General features: G+C 42.7%; 1 protein-coding gene across 1 annotated transcript in view; it reads left to right on the forward strand.

Annotated features, from left to right (window-relative positions):
* Positions 1–19,079, forward strand: part of LOC121536512 (BCL-6 corepressor-like) — a 71,365-nt gene that overhangs the window by 792 nt on the left and 51,494 nt on the right. The window contains exon 2 of the mRNA XM_045206466.1: positions 18,557–18,632. Coding sequence (XP_045062401.1) covers positions 18,630–18,632 — 3 coding nt within the window. The 5' untranslated portion in view covers positions 18,557–18,629. The remainder of the gene's footprint in view (positions 1–18,556; positions 18,633–19,079) is intronic.

The following is a 19,079-nucleotide window of genomic DNA, read 5'->3' on the forward strand; positions in this document are numbered from 1 at the left end:
CCTATATTGTGAATAGTGTATCACCACCACAACGACTGCGACATAGATGGATTTTTTCCAAACTGACTGTCAAACCCAGAAGTGTAAGCATACAAATACGAAAAGAATTGTCTACAGCTCTGGTACAGGTTCGGAGTGATTTGATCTCCATGTGTGAGAGAAGGGGGAGCGAGTGGAATGGCAACTTCTAAGAATAGCGCATAGGGTGGTCTTTGTGTTTTCGGCGGGGCAGTGGCATGTGGTTGATAAATAACATTGGTTGTTTAGTCATTCGGCCCTGGGCTAGGCGACAGGGGCCGTCCTGTCAACCGGGAGAGACCGATGAGTCGGAAGGTCAGGACGAGGCTTCCCCGTCAGTGGTCTGGTCAGCGTACGGTTCCGAGAATGGTTGGATGGAAATTGACTGATAATACTTGTTCTTTGTTAATTAGGCTAGGCTACTAAATTAACCTTATTTTCTTCAAAAGATCGAAGCCTATACCGAGTGTTTTGAATCGAGTGTTCTTAATCTGTGTGTGTGTGTGTGTGCGCGCGCTAAACAAGGTTACGGAATACAGCCTCGCCCTGCCAAGAGGAGCGGATTGTTCCGTTTCCATACGGTTCAACACTGTGTTTGGAGTGCTTGTAGAGGGAGTGTGGGGTACAGAGGAGAGGTAGTTGACACCGAGGGGTAGAGTGCGAGATGTGCGGAGTAGATAGAAACTGTATCGAATGACGCATAAAGACCAATATACGCTATAGCGTAGGTTATAGGCCTACCAACCACACACGGGATCTCTCAGTGGAGAAAGAAACTGAAAACACTAGTCCTCCACGGCTATCTCTCTGTCAGGTGTGAACCCGATCTGGGAGACAGGCTGCAGGGCTTTTTGCCTCCCTGGCCGTTTTGGGCCTAAATCACCACCTTGCATCAGCAAATTCCTTTAACCTACTTTTTGGGAGATTTGTATTCTCTATTGTTACTCCTGTTGTCCATGTTCTTACTGCGCACGCAGCCAAAGCCCCGTGCCAGGTTTCCTCAGCGCATGAAGTGTGTCTTTCGGGCCAGTGATAGAACACTAATTGGGGATCGCTCACGCGATCGATGTCTCCCATCTCGTTGTTTCCAACTCATTGGTGAGGTTAGTTAAGGATCTAGAATATTGGAGTCGACCAAATCCTCTCTCTGGTAATACAAATACACCAGTATAGTTCAAACACCCACATCTTGTTTAGCATATACTTCTTTAGTAGGCTATACCTCGCTTGCCTGAGCGTATAGCCTAGGCCTATAGCTACTATGCAAGGAGGAACGGGCCATGGGGACAATCTCAATTTCATGGTTCTGGCGTCCTCTCTCACTTCCTTCACGAAACCCATTGGAGGGGAAGGTCTGAGAGGAGGAACCTCTAGCTTTCTCATCCAATGGGTTTTGAGAAGGAGGCGAAGAGAGAACGCAAGGAGTGTGCAATTGAGATCCACCCCAAGTGATCACTTCATATAGACCAATAGGCAGCGGGCCAACGTCAGTGAGTGCTTGCGTTGCTATTGTCCCATGACATGACTCAGCAATGATCATAAGTTGGCCTACCTTGAAATGGGGAAATTAAGAGGTGGTTTTGGACAGAGAAGGCTTTGGTCTGTGCGAACTGAATTATAGTAGAAGCAAGAGGGAATATTACATTTGAGACAGTTAAAGAAAATGAAAGTCTTGTGTCACTTGAGGAGTGAAAAGTGGTTTGGTTTCCATGTTAGTTGACGTTTGAGACTCACCTGTTTAGTGCTGAATACAGTACAGTACAGGGAAGGGGGTATTAAGAGGGATTGTTATTTATTTGTTGTACCCTACAAGATAAATTATATGAACCAGGTATTCAATTCCAAAAGCCTTACCATGGGACGTTCCATAAATCGTGAGTGACAAGCGGTGTGTTTGCCCTCCTCCAAACCTTGAGAGGCCTTGCTCACAGCACAGAGCACGTGCGCATACACACACACAGCATGTGGGGGAGGTCTTCTATTTAGCCAAGATCTTATCGATTTGTTGGACTATTCTAGACCGTATTGGACTATTCTAGACGGTTCTTTGCGTAATGAGGCGCACTTAGCATCTTTAACTATTGTGATTGTTCGTGAGTGACCCTTATTTTGAAAACGTGTTTTATTTATAAAAGATGGGCACTTTAAGTGGTTGTTGTATCCTCCTTTGTGGGATTATTGAAAGACAGTCTGGATAAAAGTGTCTGGATGACCCATAGAAAATGACCCGTTCTTCACCAAGCTGTGTTAGTGAATAACGTCGTTAAATCAGCAGCAGACCTACCGTTACTTTCTATCACTGAGTTGATTCCACACCAGGCTACTAAACTTCATAAAACCAAAAACAGCTGCTTTACAATTTGATCTGGCTACAGTAAAAATAAAAAAAGAGCATCCCATTGGACTATTTTGTGCATCATTTTCCACTATGCTTGCGTGATGAAGTCACCCGTTCTGATCCATTCCCCAGGTGTCCGTTCGCGCACAGAGCAAGAGAGAGACACTGTCTGTTTTGGGGAGCATTTGAAGTTATTTTGTGTTAACGCTATTTTGTAGCCACCAAAGTTTATGAATAACTTCAACAGACATGGGAGAATCCCCAACGTTTATAGAGCTTGCATTCTTGGCAAGCCTTTTAAACATCACGGGTTGCGAGCCTGGTTGAATAGCTCAAGGTCACGCGTAACAAGTTCGTCATGCTGGAAGGGCTGATCTATCGGCTCCATACACTATGACTATACCATTATCATCATGTCCATATGGGCAGGTCGTCCGAGGGACTTCATAACCCTATGGACTAGAATTAAGTTTGCCTAGACACTGATTTTAGGCCAGTTTAGCGTTTCTCCCCATAAAGGATTGGATCTGGGAGGGTATAGCCTACTACCTCGATCTGTACCTGAGGGCACCGTCTATACTCGGAGATGGTAGGCTACTGTCCAGCCGTTTGATGGGTCTCGTATTTGTGACCGTGTCTCAAACCGCTCCGCGCTGGGAGGCGTGGAGACGATAATCTGGGGCGTACAAAGACAACCTCAGCGTTTTTCTAAACCCATGTTGGGCCGCTTTGTAATCGTCTGAAATTAATGGGATCTGCGAGGGGGAATCCATACGCTGATATGTCAATATAATCCTATGTGACCATGCAGTTAACCACGTCTGTGTCACTTGACATTGGTTCGATATGGTACTTCGGTGAAATGGACAGTCAACCTTCTGTATTTTAAATGGGGGAGTGTTTAAATGGGGGAGTGAGAAATCATGTCAGTAGGCCTATGACCTAGGTATTAAAAATAACCGTAATGTTTTTTATTATTTCATGGTATATCGTGCTGCAGTTATGGCGAGGTATGACGTTTTATTTAGAGCTTGTGTTGGTATATCCCCTGTCATTATGTTGTCCTGCGGTTCATTGTAGCCCAGAATATATTAGGCAACGTTTTCTGGTTACAGCGTTGCTGAGACTAAACTTCAGTCCGCCCGTTTTAGGCTGTCACACTTGTTGTTTGTGTTGTCGATTCACTGAATAAAACAGCAATCCCAAATAAAACAACAATCCCAAAGCCACCGCTGCGCTCTTGGCTGCTCAAGCGATGTGTGAGAACAAAAGTGAACGCACAGCGGAGAGGCGGGGTTGATCGTGTTTCTGCGCGCTGCACGGCTCCCGGAGGAGACGTCATGGTTTGATTGAAGCTGTGCCTCCGCCTTGGCCTCCCGGGACCTTGCTCTGAAACGGGAGAGCCTTTTTTCTCTCTGATTCACTGAGCTTTTAGTTCCGTCGAGGCCCGAAGCGCACGGATCACTTCCCTACAGAGAGACATGCCACTGTATAGAACCCACAGCGCTGGGTAGAAAGACTTGTAAACACTCGTACTGGAATGGGAGACCGAATGTTTGGCACAAGGCCTACATTTATTTATATTTTGAACCTATATAGGCCTAGCCAATGTCGATAAATAGCCTAATTTGATGTAATTTAATGTGTTCATCTTTCAATGAATGAGGAATACTGGTCAGAATTAAAAGTGTGTCAACCATCCCCAGTCTCTCCTTGGTCCGTCATTGAGTGTGTTGATATTTTCGTTCTAATGTTGCTTTTGTGCAAGGTGGATTATTTATTTGGCCTATATTTTCATGATCTGAACGAATTAGAATTTTGGGAGAGGATGTTGATGATGACACCATGGCACCACTTCTCCCTCCCTCTCATCAAAGAAGAAATTCGATTCAGGTGATATTATATTCCCAAATAAAATCTGCATAAAGATCGAGCCATGGCTTTCTCAAACCTCAAATGTATAATAGGATATAAGTAAGCATTTCACTGTTAGTCTACACCTGTTATTTATGAAGCATGAGACAAATAAAATTACATTTTGATTTGATTCAAAGAAAGGAGTTGGGATAAGATGGGACGCGACAAATATGCGCATCCCTGTTACTACAATCCTGCCTCTCTGGGGACATAAAAGGTCCATTTAGTCCTAATTTGGCCCTGGATGAATGGCCTGGTTCAGCGGCCGTCGCCTGTTCTCCAGTGACAGCACGGGCCACACAATGTCGCCGTTGTTGGCTGTCATGCTGACGGGAGGATTGTCCCGCACCAACTTGCATGCGCCTGTGTGGCGGGAGGGCGCGAGGCCCTGTTTAGAGCCCGCCTGCAAATAATGCAACAGCTGTTTCGAACCGCAATCCTTTCTGTCTCTCTTTCTCTGTCCTTTCTCTGTGTGTGTGTATGTTAGAGCTGGGACAATAAACTATCACACCGACCATACTTCACCCCATGGCCTACTCTTTCCCCAACTGCCTTTAGCTAGGTAGGGAAACTGCGATTTCTGACACAGTGTTTTTCCCCTCACTGTGGCAAATAAGTGATCACTTCATATAGACCAATAGGCAACGTCAGTGAGAGCTTGCCTGCTATTGTCCCATGACATGACTCAGCAATGATGAGTAGGCCTACCCTGAAAGGGGGAAATTAAGAGGTGGTTTTGGACAGAGAACGCTTTGGTCTGTGCGAACTGAATCATAGTAGAAGCAAGAGGGAATATTACATTTGAGACAGTTAAAGACATTGAAAGTCTTGTCACTTGAGGAGTGGAAACAGTGGTTTGGTTTCCATGTTAGTTGACGTTTGAGACTCACCTGTTAGTGCTGAATACAGTACAGTACAGGGAAGGGGGTATTAAGAGGGATTGTCACTTATAGCAGGCATTTTGCTGATATTATTAATTACGATAAGTAGGCCTACTAGAGAAATGTGAAGTTTGAAATGAAATACGTTTGCTAATATGGGTGATTTGTTAATAAATGGGACACTTAATGGGTACAACCATCAAACTAGTAGGGGGTAGTGAAAGGTACAACCGGGCTCACGTGATCTCTTTACAGGGCAGACCAACCGAGGGGTGGCCAACTTGATGACGTCGCAACGATATGGGGGATGTGGGTTAAGAACAACGGCAAAAACTCTACAGAAACAGTGCCTTCAGAAACGATTCACATCCCTTGACTTTTCCACATTTTGATGTTACAGCCTGAATTTCAAATTGATTAAATTAAGAATATTTGTCACTGGCCTACACACAATGCCCCATAATGTAAAACTGGTATTATGTTTTTACAAATGTTTACAAATTAATTAAAAATGAAAAGCTGACATGTCTGGAGTCAATAAGTATTCAACCCTAATTAACTTTGTTATGGCAAGCCTAAATAATTTCAGGAGTCAGAAATTGCTTAACAAGTCACATAATAAATTGCATGGACTCAGTCTATGTGTGCAATAATAGTGTTTAACATGATTTTTGAATGACTACCTCATCTCTGTACCCCACACATACAATTATCTGTAAGGTCCCTCAGTCGAGCAGTGAATTTCAAACACCGATTCAACCACAAGACCAGGGAGGTTTTCCAATGCCTCTCAAAGAAGGGCACCTATTGGTAGATGGGTAAAAACAAAATATAGCTGACATTGAATATCCCTTTGAGCATGGTGAAGTTATTAATTAAAAAGGAAAACACTACTGCTCATGCTCCCAGGTGATTTTATTATAACAACGTTTCGACCCTTAGGTCTTCATCAGGCAAGTTATTCATTCCACTTTGGATGGTGTATCAACACACCCAGTCACTAAACATATACAGGCGTCCTTCCTACCTCAGTTGCCGGAGGCCAATGTTGACTTTATTAATGACTGTGATGGGAGAAAACTGAAGATGGATCAACAACATTGTAGTTACTCCACAATACTAACCTAATTGACTGAGTGAAAAGGAAACCTGTACAGAATAAAAAATATTCCAAAACATGCATCCTGTTTGCAACAAGGCACTAAATTAAAACTGCAAAAAATGTGGCAAAGAAATGAACTTTATGTCCTGAATACAGAGCGTTATGTTTGGGGCAAATCCAACAACACATCACTGAGTACCACTCTTCATATTTTCAAGCATGGTGGTGGCTGCATCATGTTATGGGTATGCTTGTCATCGGTTGTGTTTCAGATTATTTTGTGCCCAATAGAAATGAATGGTAAATAATGTATTGTGTAATTTTACAGACGCCCAAATATCATACTCTCCCAAAAATGCGTATGAAATTTGTGCGTCTAACTTTGTCACTCATCATTATTCACAATTCATTCAGGACTATCCATAATCATGGTAGCATCCACATGAATGTAGAAGTGTTTAGAAACATATTATATTATTATTTAAAATAAAAACCCTCTTGACTTTTGTGCGATGGTGTATGGAAATTGTATGTGCTACTGTTTGTTTTACAGACGATTGCATACAAAACATCGGCTCATTGAGAGCTGTGAGATGCCGATCTGCAAACTCTTGCTGAAAAGTGCCCGTTGCCAAAACCCTAGGGTGGATAGCACTTAGATGTGCACCGGAATGGCATGTTTGCCTTTTTTAAAGTAGTTGTTAAGTCATCGCAAAAATCCTATAAAATGGATATCTGATGAGCCAATCTGTACTTTCTGCAAAAAAAGGCCCACCTGCCTTTAAAAACGCACTGTCAGCGATATGCAGCTTGTGCCAAATCTTTCAACAGAGCAATATTTCCCATTATCTCAGTCTTTTATAGTATTTCAACAATGGTTTAACTTTCACACTTGCCTCTAATTTGACAAATTACTGTACTTTATAAGGATTATTACCTAACAAATGCACTGATGTGTTCAAATTATATGACATTGTCAAGATAAGTTTCATGAATTCACAGTGGAAATACAATGAAATCGAACAATTATTTAATTTTTAGGCTACTCTAACAATTTCACACATTTGAAACATATTTTCCCCATTCTATGCCTGACAAGCAGTTCCCTTATTCCACCACTTGGTACTGTGTGTACACATGGTCATGGTTGTGCTTAAATTTACGCACAATGCAAACATTAATATTGTTAAATCTCACACTTTGCGTGGAAATGATCCCACGCATGGTTTACGCACAGATTTGTGGTAACGCTTGATTGATAAATGAGGCCCCAGGTGTGCAAAGCTCTTAGATTTACCCAGAAATACTCACAGCTGTAATCGCTGCCAAATGTGATTCTAACATGTGTTGACTCGGGGTTGAATGCTTATCTAATCAAGATATATTAGGTTTTTTTTCCCCGTTTTTTTCCACTAATATAATTTTTCTTCCACTTTGACATTTATTTTATTTATTTAACTAGGCAAGTCAGTTAAGAACAAATTTGGACGACGCTGGGCCAATTGTGCGCCGCCCTATGGGACTCCCAATCACGGCCGGTTGTGATACAGCCTGGAATCGAACCAAGGGGTCTGTAGTGACGCCTCAAGCACTGAGATGCAGTGCCTTAGACCGCTGATATTTTGAATTCATGCTGTAACACAAGTGTGGAATAAGTCAAGAGGTGTGAATACTTTTTGAAGGCACTGTAATTATACCACCACCCAAAATGGCACTTGGAGACAGAGGGCAAAGAGGCAGGTGCTCGGGCACAGGTACACTCCTATCTGTGCACCTGCCTGAGTGTGTGTGTGTGTGTGTGTATGTGTGCACTATATAGCCGAGGTCTCTCTCTCGTCCGTTTCCTCCTCCGCTTCCCCACTCCCTCTGCCACGGGACCACGTGGACACAATATCCCAATTGTAGGGTTATGTATTTCATTGGTCATGGCGTGTGTTCGCTATATGGAAATAATATATTGATATGTAGCCGATCCCTACTGATAATTTGTTGACAACGGATATATTGTGCTAAATTGTTGGGATGTTGAGATTAGCCAGTAAGGGACTTGGTGGTAGAATTTTCTCAGAATTGAGTTTCTGACTTTCCATGGTCATGTTGTGACACTGTGTCCACTTCTCTCACATTGTGTGTTACGGAATAAGATGCTGTGTATTGACTACGGGATCGTTGAATCGTGTGGCATGGGAAGCGAAAGCCCTTCTCTGCGCGGTTTATTTAGCCCCCCTATCCGCCCCTGCGGCCTCCGCCTGTCTGTCTTGCCGCGCTGGTATTCGGTGCGGAGAAGTGTTGGAGGCCTGCACGCGTCTCTCTCTCTTTCTATGAGGAGCTGTCTGGAAGTTTCCCTGCCCCGGTCTCTCTCTCTCTCTCTCACTCACTCACTCACTCACTCACTCACTCACTCACTCACTCACTCACTCACTCACTCACTCACTCACTCACTCACTTATACAAACTGGGGGACTGGAGAAAGGGTTTTCTGTTACATTCGGTGTGTTATCTCAATGACTCTCGTAATGAATGCCAAAGAAATGTGATGTATCAAAAGACACTAATTGAGAATTACTATTTTATTTACAACTATTGAGACACCTGTAATCATTGTATTAACTGAAACGAGACAAATTATGGACCCCCCTGGGATTATGGGCAGCCATCATTGTGAATAGATTGTATTTTTAAGGCCCTTCTAAGATTTGTTTTCAGCATTCTTTTCGTTTTGGTAACACACACCGAGCCATGCGTAGTGGTGTGTGCATAATAATCCGTGTTTATCTCCACTCCCCGCCCTCGTAGCTGCGGAGAGTATCCTGCTTCACACAGCATCTTTTTGTTTAGAGCAGGAGCTCGAGCCTACGCGCTCCAGAGAGAGCTGGCGGAGCGCCAGGGACAAAGAGCCCCCCTCCCCACACATCGTGTTCATATTATATGGAACACACAGACATACACACTCAAACCTACATTCTTCTCTCCCAAGGGATAACAAATTAAAGGAGGGCAACCTGGGAAGTCGGTTGAGCGCTGGCCGTGAGGAAATTATCAGTGGCGCTGGTGTTTGTTCCTCCCCATATGTCATGTCAGACGGAGGTCAAATCACGATAGTAACAGGAAACGAGATCGACTGGACTAAATCTCTCTCCGCCTCTCTTTCACACTCTCTTTCTCTCTCTGCTCAGCTCCCTCCCCCACAACACACAATAATGACTGGACTGCAGCTTACTAGGCTTGCTAAAAACACCCGGTGGTTTTCGGTTTAATGGTGCGAATCGGGCTGGACTGCAGCTTACTAGGCTTGCTAAAAACACCCGGTGGTTTTCGGTTTAATGGTGCGAATCGGGCTCCAGCCCGGCCGCCCCCTCGCTCTCCCCGCCTGCCTGCCCGCCTGGCCACGGCCTGTGATGGATGGCTGTCGGGAGTTGTTTGTTGCACAAACTATTCTTAGCACATGGGATGGGCATAGACATGCTCTGGTTTTTCCTCCCGTTGCGCACACACACACACAACGGGCTCGTTTGAAGGCCGGCAGCGGGGTTGTTTTACTATACACCTGTGTATTGTAAAGAGGCGTTGATGTCAAACATTAAGGCTTCGGACACGGTCTAGGCATGTAGCCTATACCCTTATGGGCCTACAGAAGTAGAGAGAACCTCCCTTGACATGACAAATGGCTAGAACTTCCATTATCTTTGTCTTCCCAAGGAAATATCTTGAAACCCTTTTTAAATATAATAATTACAAACATCTTATTCATAATCATAGCATATTAATAATTTGGCATCTTCAAATCAATTATTCAGATTGATATTCTTTCCTTTTTCCACAAATTAAGTGTTCCATTTAGGCTGTTCTGATTTTCCTACTAATGAGGTTAAAGGGTACTAATGATGTTAAAGGGTAGGTAGCATAAACATAACCACATGTAACATATGGATTTGCATTAGTATATGCATCAAAGTCCCAATTCAAAGTTACACCTCTCTTTTCTATTTTTCGAGTTATTACATAAAACCGATTAGAATTCCAAAGAATGCCAAAGTCATGTCGGAAAATGTTTTTGTGTGGTGTGACGTTATATGGAGGACCCTGCAAGCCAGCCTATTCCCTATAATGTAAACTCCAACAGAAATAACTTCAAATATATACTGAACAAAAATATAAACGCAACATGTAAAGTGTTGGTCCCATGTTTCATGAGCTGAAATAAAAGATCCCAGAAATTTTCCATACGCACCAAAAAAACGTATTTCTGTCAGATTTTGTGCACAAATTTGTTTACATCCCTGTTAATGAGCATTGTCATTTGCCAAGATAATCCATCCACCTGACAGGTGTGGCATATCAATAAGATGATTAAACAGAATGATCATTACACAGGTGCACTTTGTGCTGGGGACAATAAAAGGTCACTCTAAAATGTGCAGTTTTGTCACACAACACAATACCAAAGATGTCTCAAGTTTTGAGGGAGCGTGCAATTGGCATGCTGACTGCAGGAATGTCCACCAGAGCTGTTGCCAGAGAATGTAATGTTCATTTCTCTACCATATGTTGCCTCTGTTGTTTTTAGAGAATTTAGCAGTATGTCCAACTGGCCTCACAACCGCAGATCACGTATAACCACGCCAGCCCAGGACCTCCACATCCAGCTTCGTCACCTGCGGGATCGTCAGAGACCATCCACCCGGACAGCTGATGAAACTAAGTATTTCTGTCTGTAATAAAGCCGTTTTGTGAGGAAAAACTAATTCTGATTGGCTGGGCCTGGCTCCCCAGTGGGTGGGCTTGGCGGCCAAGTGGGTGGGCCTATACCCTCCCAGGCCCACCCATGGCTGCGTCCCTGCCCAGTCATGTGAAATGCATAGATTACGGCCTAATTTATTTATTTCAATTGACTGATTTCCTTATATGAACTGTAACTCAGTAAAATCGTTGAAATGGTATATATTTTTTTCTCAGTGTATAACTTCAAATTAAAGTTAAACCAACTCATTTGCACTCATGACTACTGGTTTCAATAAAATGTTCAGACAACTTACAAGCAAACACTTTATTGTTGCAAATCAGCTGGCAAGGTTGCTAGCCAACTAGCCTGCTAATGTTAGCCTTACTAGCCTGGTAATGTTAGCCCTACCAGCCTGCAAACGTTACATTAGCACTGCATGAGTCAACCAGTTGCTATCAACACCTCGCTAACAGCTACATTAAAGTAAACCATCGTTTTGGAAATACGTACAGTTGAAGTCGGAAGTTTAAATACACTTATGTTGGAGTCATTAAAACTTGTTTTTCAACCACTCCACAAATTTCTTGTTAACAAACTATAGTTTTGGCAAGTCGGTTAGGACATCTACTTTGTGCATGACAAAAGTAATTTTTCCAACAATTGTTTACAGACAGATTATTTCACTTATAATTCACTGTATCACAATTCCAGTGGGTCAGATGTTTACATACACTAAGTTGACTGTGCCTTTAAATAGCTTGGAAAATTCCACAAAATGATGTCATGGCTTTAGAAGCTTCTGATAGGCTAATTGACATCATTTGAGTCAATTGGAGGTGTACCTGTGGATGTATTTCAAGGCCTACCTTCAAACTCAGTGCCTCTTTGCTTGACATCATGGGAAAATCAAAATAAATCAGCCAAGACCTCAGATAAAATAATTGTAGACCTCCACAAGTCTGGTTCATCCTTGGGAGCAATTTCCAAACGCCTGAAGGTACCACGTTCATCTGTACAAACAATAGTACACAAGTATAAACACCATGGGACCACGCAGCCGTCATACCGCTCAGGAAGGAGACGCGTTCTGTCTCCTAGAGATGAACGTACTTTGGTGTGAAAAGTGCAAATCAATCCCAGAACAACAGCAAAGGACCTTGTGAAGATGCTGGAGGAAACAGGTACAAAAGTATCTATATCCACAGTAAAACGAGTCCTATATCGACATAACCTGAAAGGCCGCTCAGCAAGGAAGATGCCACTGCTCCAAAACCGCCATAAAAAAGCCAGATTACGGTTTGCAACTGCACATGGGGACAAAGATCGTACTTTTTGGAGAAATGTCCTCTGGTCTGATGAAACAAAAATAGAACTGTTTGGCCATAATGACCATCGTTATGTTTGGAGGAAAAAGGGGGTCGCTTGCAAGCCGAAGAACACCATCCCAACCGTGAGGCACAGGGATGGCAGCGTCATGCTGTGGGGGTACTTTGCTGCAGGAGGGACTGGTGCACTTCACAAAATAGATGGCATCATGAGGAAGGAAAATTATGTGGATATATTGAAGCAACATCTCAGACATCAGTCAGGAAGTTAAAGCTTGGTCGCAAATGGGTCTTCCAAATGGACAATGACCCCAAGTTGTGGCAAAGTGGCTTAAGGACAACAAAGTCAAGGTATTGGAGTGGCCATCACAAAGCCCTGACCTCAATCCTATAGAACATTTGTGGGCAGAACTGAAAAAGCGTGTGCGAGCAAGGAGGCCTACAAACCTGACTCAGTTACACCAGCTCTGTCAGGAGGAATGGGCCAAAATTCACCCAACTTGTTGTGGGAAGCTTGTGGAATGCTATCCGACACGTTTGACCCAAGTTAAACAATTTAAAGGCAATGCTGCCTAATACTAATTGAATGTATGTAAACTTCTGACCCCCTGGGAATGTGATGAAAGAAATAAAAGCTGAAATAAATAATTCTCTCTACTATTATTCTGACATTTCACATTCTTAAAATAAAGTGGTGATCCTAACTGACCTAAGATGTTCAGGACCAGTTTATTAATAATATACTGGCCACCCATTCCAAAACAGACTGCAAGTCTTTGTTAAGTGTTTCAGTGACGTCATTAGCTGTGGTTGCTGATGCGCACATGGTTGAATCATCAGCATACATGGACACACATGCTTTGCTTAATGCCAGTGCCAGGTCATTGGTAAAATTAGAAAGAGTAGAGGGCCTAGAGAGCTGCCCTGCGGTACACCAAACTTTACATTTTTGACATTCGAGAAGCTTTCATTAAAGAAAACCCTTTGAGTTCTATTAGATGGATACAGTGGGGAAAAAAAGTATTTAGTCAGCCACCAATTGTGCAAGTTCTCCCACTTAAAAAGATGAGAGAGGCCTGTAATTTTCATCATAGGTACACGTCAACTATGACAGAGAAAATGAGGGAAGAAAATCCAGAAAATCACATTGTAGGATTTTTAATGAATTTATTTGCAAATTATGGTGGAAAATAAGTATTTGGTCAATAACAAAAGTTTCTCAATACTTTGTTATATACCCTTTGTTGGCAATGACACAGGTCAAACGTTTTCTGTAAGTCTTCACAAGGTTTTCACACACTGTTGCTGGTATTTTGGCCCATTCCTCCATGCAGATCTCCTCTAGAGCAGTGATGTTTTGGGGCTGTCGCTGGGCAACACAGACTTTCAACTCCCTCCAAAGATTTTCTATGGGGTTGAGATGTGGAGACTGGCTAGGCCACTCCAGGACCTTGAAATGCTTCTTACGAAGCCACTCCTTCGTTGCCCGGGCGGTGTGTTTGGGATCATTTTCATGCTGAAAGACCCAGCCACGTTTCATCTTCAATGCCCTTGCTGATGGAAGGAGGTTTTCACTCAAAATCTCACGATACATGGCCCCATTCATTCTTTCCTTTACACGGATCAGTCGTCCTGGTCCCTTTGCAGAAAAACAGCCCCAAAGCATGATGTTTCCACCCCCATGCTTCACAGTAGGTATGGTGTTCTTTGGATGCAACTCAGCATTCTTTGTCCTCCAAACACGACGAGTTGAGTTTTTACCAAAAAGTTATATTTTGGTTTCATCTGACCATATGACATTCTCCCAATCCTCTTCTGGATCATCCAAATGCACTCTAGCAAACTTCAGACGGGCCTGGACATGTACTGGCTTAAGCAGGGGGACATGTCTGGTACTGCAGGATTTGAGTCCCTGGCGGCGTAGTGTGTTACTGATGGTAGGCTTTGTTACTTTGGTCCCAGCTCTCTGCAGGTCATTCACTAGGTCCCCCCGTGTGGTTCTGGGATTTTTGCTCACCGTTCTTGTGATCATTTTGACCCCACGGGTGAGATCTTGCGTGGAGCCCCAGATCGAGGGAGATTATTAGTGGTCTTGTATGTCTTCCATTTCCTAATAATTGCTCCCACAGTTGATTTCTTCAAACCAAGCTGCTTACCTATTGCAGATTCAGTCTTCCCAGCCTGGTGCAGGTCTACAATTTTGTTTCTGGTGTCCTTTGACAGCTCTTTGGTCTTGGCCATAGTGGAGTTTGGAGTGTGACTGTTTGAGGTTGTGGACAGGTGTCTTTTATACTGATAACAAGTTCAAACAGGTGCCATTAATACAGGTAACGAGTGGAGGACAGAGGAGCCTCTTAAATAAGAAGTTACAGGTCTGTGAGAGCCAGAAATCTTGCTTGTTTGTAGGTGACCAAATACTTATTTTCCACCATAATTTGCAAATAAATTCATTACAAATCATACAATGTGATTTTCTGGAGAAAAAAATTCTCAATTTGTCTGTCATAGTTGACGTGTACCTATGATGAAAATTACAGGCCTCTCTCATCTTTTTAAGTGGGAGAACTTGAACAATTGGTGGCTGACTAAATACTTTTTTTCCCCACTGTATCTCTGAATCCACGATATGGCAGAGGTTGAAAAGTCATAACACGTACGTTTTTTCAACAACAGGTTATGGTCAATAATATCAAAGGCTGCACAGAAATCTAACAGTACAGCTCCCACAATATTCTTAATATAATTTTCTTTCAACCAATCATCAGTCATTTGTGTCAGTGCAGTACATGTTGAGTGCCCTACTCTATAAGCATGCTGAAAGTCTGTTGTTCATTTGTTTACAGAGAAATTGTATTTGGTCAAACACCATTTTTTCTAACAGTTTGCTAAGAGCTGACAGAAAGCGGATAGGTCTGCTGTTAGAACCAGTAAAGGCCACTTTACTACTCTTGGGTAGCGGAATGACTTTGGCTTCCCTCCAGGCCTGATGACAAAGACTTTCCTCTAGGCTCAGATTAAAGATATGACAGATAGGAGTGGCTATAGAGTCATCTACCATCCTCAGTAGCTTTCCATCAAAGTTGTCAATGCCAGGAGGTTTGTCATTTATTGATCGTTAACAATAATTTTTCCACCTCTCCCACTCTAACTTTACAAAATTCAAACTTGCAATGCTTTTCTTTCATTTGTTTTTTTATGCATGAATAAAATGGCTCACTGTTCATTGTTGGCATTCCCTGCCTAAGTTTTCCCACTTTGCCAATGAAGTAATCATTAAAATAATTGCCAACATCATATGGTTTTGTGATGAATAAGCCATCTGATTCGATGAAAGATTGAGTTGAATGTCTTTCTGCCCATAATTTCATTTAAAGTACTCAAGTTTTTTTCCATCATTCTTTATATCATTGATCTTGGCTTCATAATATAGTTTCTTCTTTTTGTTGAGTTTAGTCACATAACTTCTCAATGTGTAGTAATTCATCCAGTCAGATGTGCAGCCCGACTTATTAGCCCCTCCTTTTGCCCCATCTCTTTCAACCATACATTTTTTCAATTCCTCATCAATCCATGGAGCCTTAACAGTTCTAACAGTCAGTTTTTTAACAGGTGCATATTTATCAATAATTGGAAGAAGCAATTTCATAAATTCATCAAGTGCAGCGTCTGGATTCTCTTTATTAATCACATCAAACCATATTTTTAACATAATCCATATGAGTCATAGCAAAATCTTTTGTATGATCTCTTATACGCTATTTTAGGCCCAGCTTTTGGAACTTTGGCTTTCCTGGATATAGGCACTATATTGTGATCACTGCATCCAATGGGTACGGATACAGCTTTAGAACAAAGTTCTACAGTATTAGTACAAATTTGATCGATACATGTGGATGATCTTGTTCCTGTAGTGTTTGTAAACACCCTGGTAGGTTGATTAATAACCTGAACCAGATTAGACACTGGTTACAGTGAGAAGATTCCTCTTGAGCTTGATGGAAACCAGTCAATATTCAGGTCCCCAATAAATTAGACATCTCTGTTTACATCACATACACTATCAAGCATTTCACACATATTATTTAGATGCTGACTGTTAGCACTTGGTGGCCTATATAAACACCCCAAAAGAAAAGGCTTTTAGATGTGCTAAGTGAAACTGCAACCACAACACATCAATAACACTTGACATTAGAACTTCTCTAAGCATTACAGGGATATGGCTCTGAATATATATATATATATATATATATATATATATATATAACACACACCAACACCTCTCCCATAAGCGTTTCTGTCTCTTCTATAGATGTTATATCCTTGTATTGCTACTGCTGTATCATCAAATGAATTATCTAAGTGAGTCTCAGAAATGGCTAATATATTAATGTTATCTGATGTTATTGATTTCATGAACCTTATTTCTAAGGTTACATATATTAATATGGGCTATTTTCATCCCTTTCCTGGGTAGCTTATCAGAGACAGACATAATATGGAAAGTCCAGGATAGTCCTTGTTGAGGAAGATATACGTTCCTCTTAAGTTCTTGGCTCTTTCCAGAACAGCTACTTTGTCCTAAAGAACTTGAACACAATCGGCCTGGGCCTGTCACCTGGGCCTTTGGTGGGTTTTCCAGTCCTGTAGGTGCGCTCCACCTCAATATTACTATGGTCCATCTTCAATTTCTCTGAGATCATTTCCCTCACTTTGTCCTCAGACTCCGTCCAGGTCTCGTGGAGATTCTGCAATTCCGTCCCCAACCATGTTACATTTACATTTTAGTAATTTAGCAGACGCTCTTATCCAGAGCGACTTACAGTTAGGGAGTGCATACATTATTTTATTTATTTTTCATACCCCCCGTGGGAATCGAACCCACAACCCTGGTGTTGCAAACGCCATGCTCTACCAACTGAGCTACATGTTGTTCCACATTGATTGTCCCTCGAGATGATAATCTGATTTCTCTGTCATTGTTATCATGGATTCACACACAGAACTGATGTCCTCTCTCAATGACTTATAGATTGCTGTCATCTTGCCGTTCTCCTGTTTAAACTCATCGAGCTGATCCTGGGAGAACTGCAAACTGTTCTTCAGGTCCTGGACCTCTCTGGTCAGGTCGTCCATTATTTTATTAGCTGATCACCAGTATTTGGACAAAACACTTGAAGCTATTTTGTTGTTGTAGGGGCTGGAAGCTATAGTGAGCTTCGATCGCGGAGTATTTGCATAAAGTTCAGCTTTTCCCAACTTTAGTCCCACATTGTTTATGCTCCCATGCTCGCATCGCCTAATGGTCCCCCCCCGCCCACTTCGCTTCCCTCGAAAATTAATGGGGCTCTGTTGTTTCATCGCCCCCAACATGTTACGTGGAAATGTAAGGGTTCTCAGTTCTGTCTCACATGGATGTTGTTCAGGCAGGCAGGCATGACTCTGTTGTGCCCAAGCCTCCAGGAAGAATAGGGGGAAGGGAGGAGCAGCAAGGGAGAATAAGATTAATGAGCTCCAGGTCACTGTAATAAAAGCGGCAAGCCTGTGGCCCGGAGCTTGAGCCACAGACACCTTTCTTTCCGATGATGGAGAAGCCAACTTTCTGTCTCTCGCTCTCTCACTGACAGACTGACTTGGGTAAATAGGTACCTCTCACTACCAGCAATTTCACCATCCTCACTTAACGGTGATAATGCAGGTTATGTGTGTTTGTATGTTTGGTGTTTGAGCAATAAATAGCCTATTCAAAGTGACCTTAAGTGTGTTTTTGAAGGCAATTGAATATTAGCCAGCCTGCAGATTGGAGGGAGACAGGGAGGGAGGGAGAGGGTTAGAGAGAAGAGGGGTAAGGAGGGCAGAGCGTATGAGTGAAAACGAGTATGTGGAGAACGTGATTGAATGGCTGGGGCCCCACAATGCACGTTGTCTCGTCCCCTGGGTGGGCGGGGGTGGGGTGGGGGGAATGAGAGAGATCCAAAGTGTGTGGGGGGGGCTACTTCGGGTGGAGGGGGACTGTGGGTGCGTATTTGAGGGGCGTGATGGGTGTTGCAATAGCAGAGGTATCACACCCTCTCCCCACCTTTCTGCCCTTCCTCCCCTCTCGCTCTTTCTCAGCGTGACGTGCTGTTGAAAACGCAAGCCTTTAAGCCGGTCATTAACTAGAGCACTGCACACCACTGCCACCAGGCAAACACTTATGTCATGTCAGCGTGTGTGTACAAATTATTCTGACCATGTGTTTTCTCTCTCCAGGAGATTACCTGTTAGTGATGCGGGGACGCAGAGAAATCTGGATTTAAGTGAAGGGAACCACATCACACAAAGCATGGTATGTCATCGTCTATAGCATGTGTATTACAGTTTTATAACACTGTTTATAACAAGGTTAAAGGCCCATTGCAGTCAATGTGTTTTTTCCTGTGTTTTGTATCTGTAAATTGCACAACAGCTGATGAAACGAACACTGCTTTTTTGTTCCTTTTTGACACTTGACACTAAAAATTGAAAACTATTACAGCAGTGGAGGCTCCTCAAAGGAGGAAGCGGAGGACAATCCTCAGTGAATTTAAAAAAAAAATTGAAATAGTGAAAAAGTTATCCTTTTCAGATAAAACCATACTAAATATATTAACAGGTCACCAAATAATTGATTGAAACTCCCTGTTTTGCAATCAGTCTACAGTAGCTTCAACAGCACTCTGTAGGGTATCACCATGGTGTAGCCAGAGGACCGCTAGTGTCCGTCCTCCTCTGGGTACATTGACTGCAATACAAA

The sequence above is a fragment of the Coregonus clupeaformis genome, chromosome 23 (genome assembly GCF_020615455.1).
Source record: "Coregonus clupeaformis isolate EN_2021a chromosome 23, ASM2061545v1, whole genome shotgun sequence".
Classification (NCBI taxonomy): domain Eukaryota; kingdom Metazoa; phylum Chordata; class Actinopteri; order Salmoniformes; family Salmonidae; genus Coregonus; species Coregonus clupeaformis.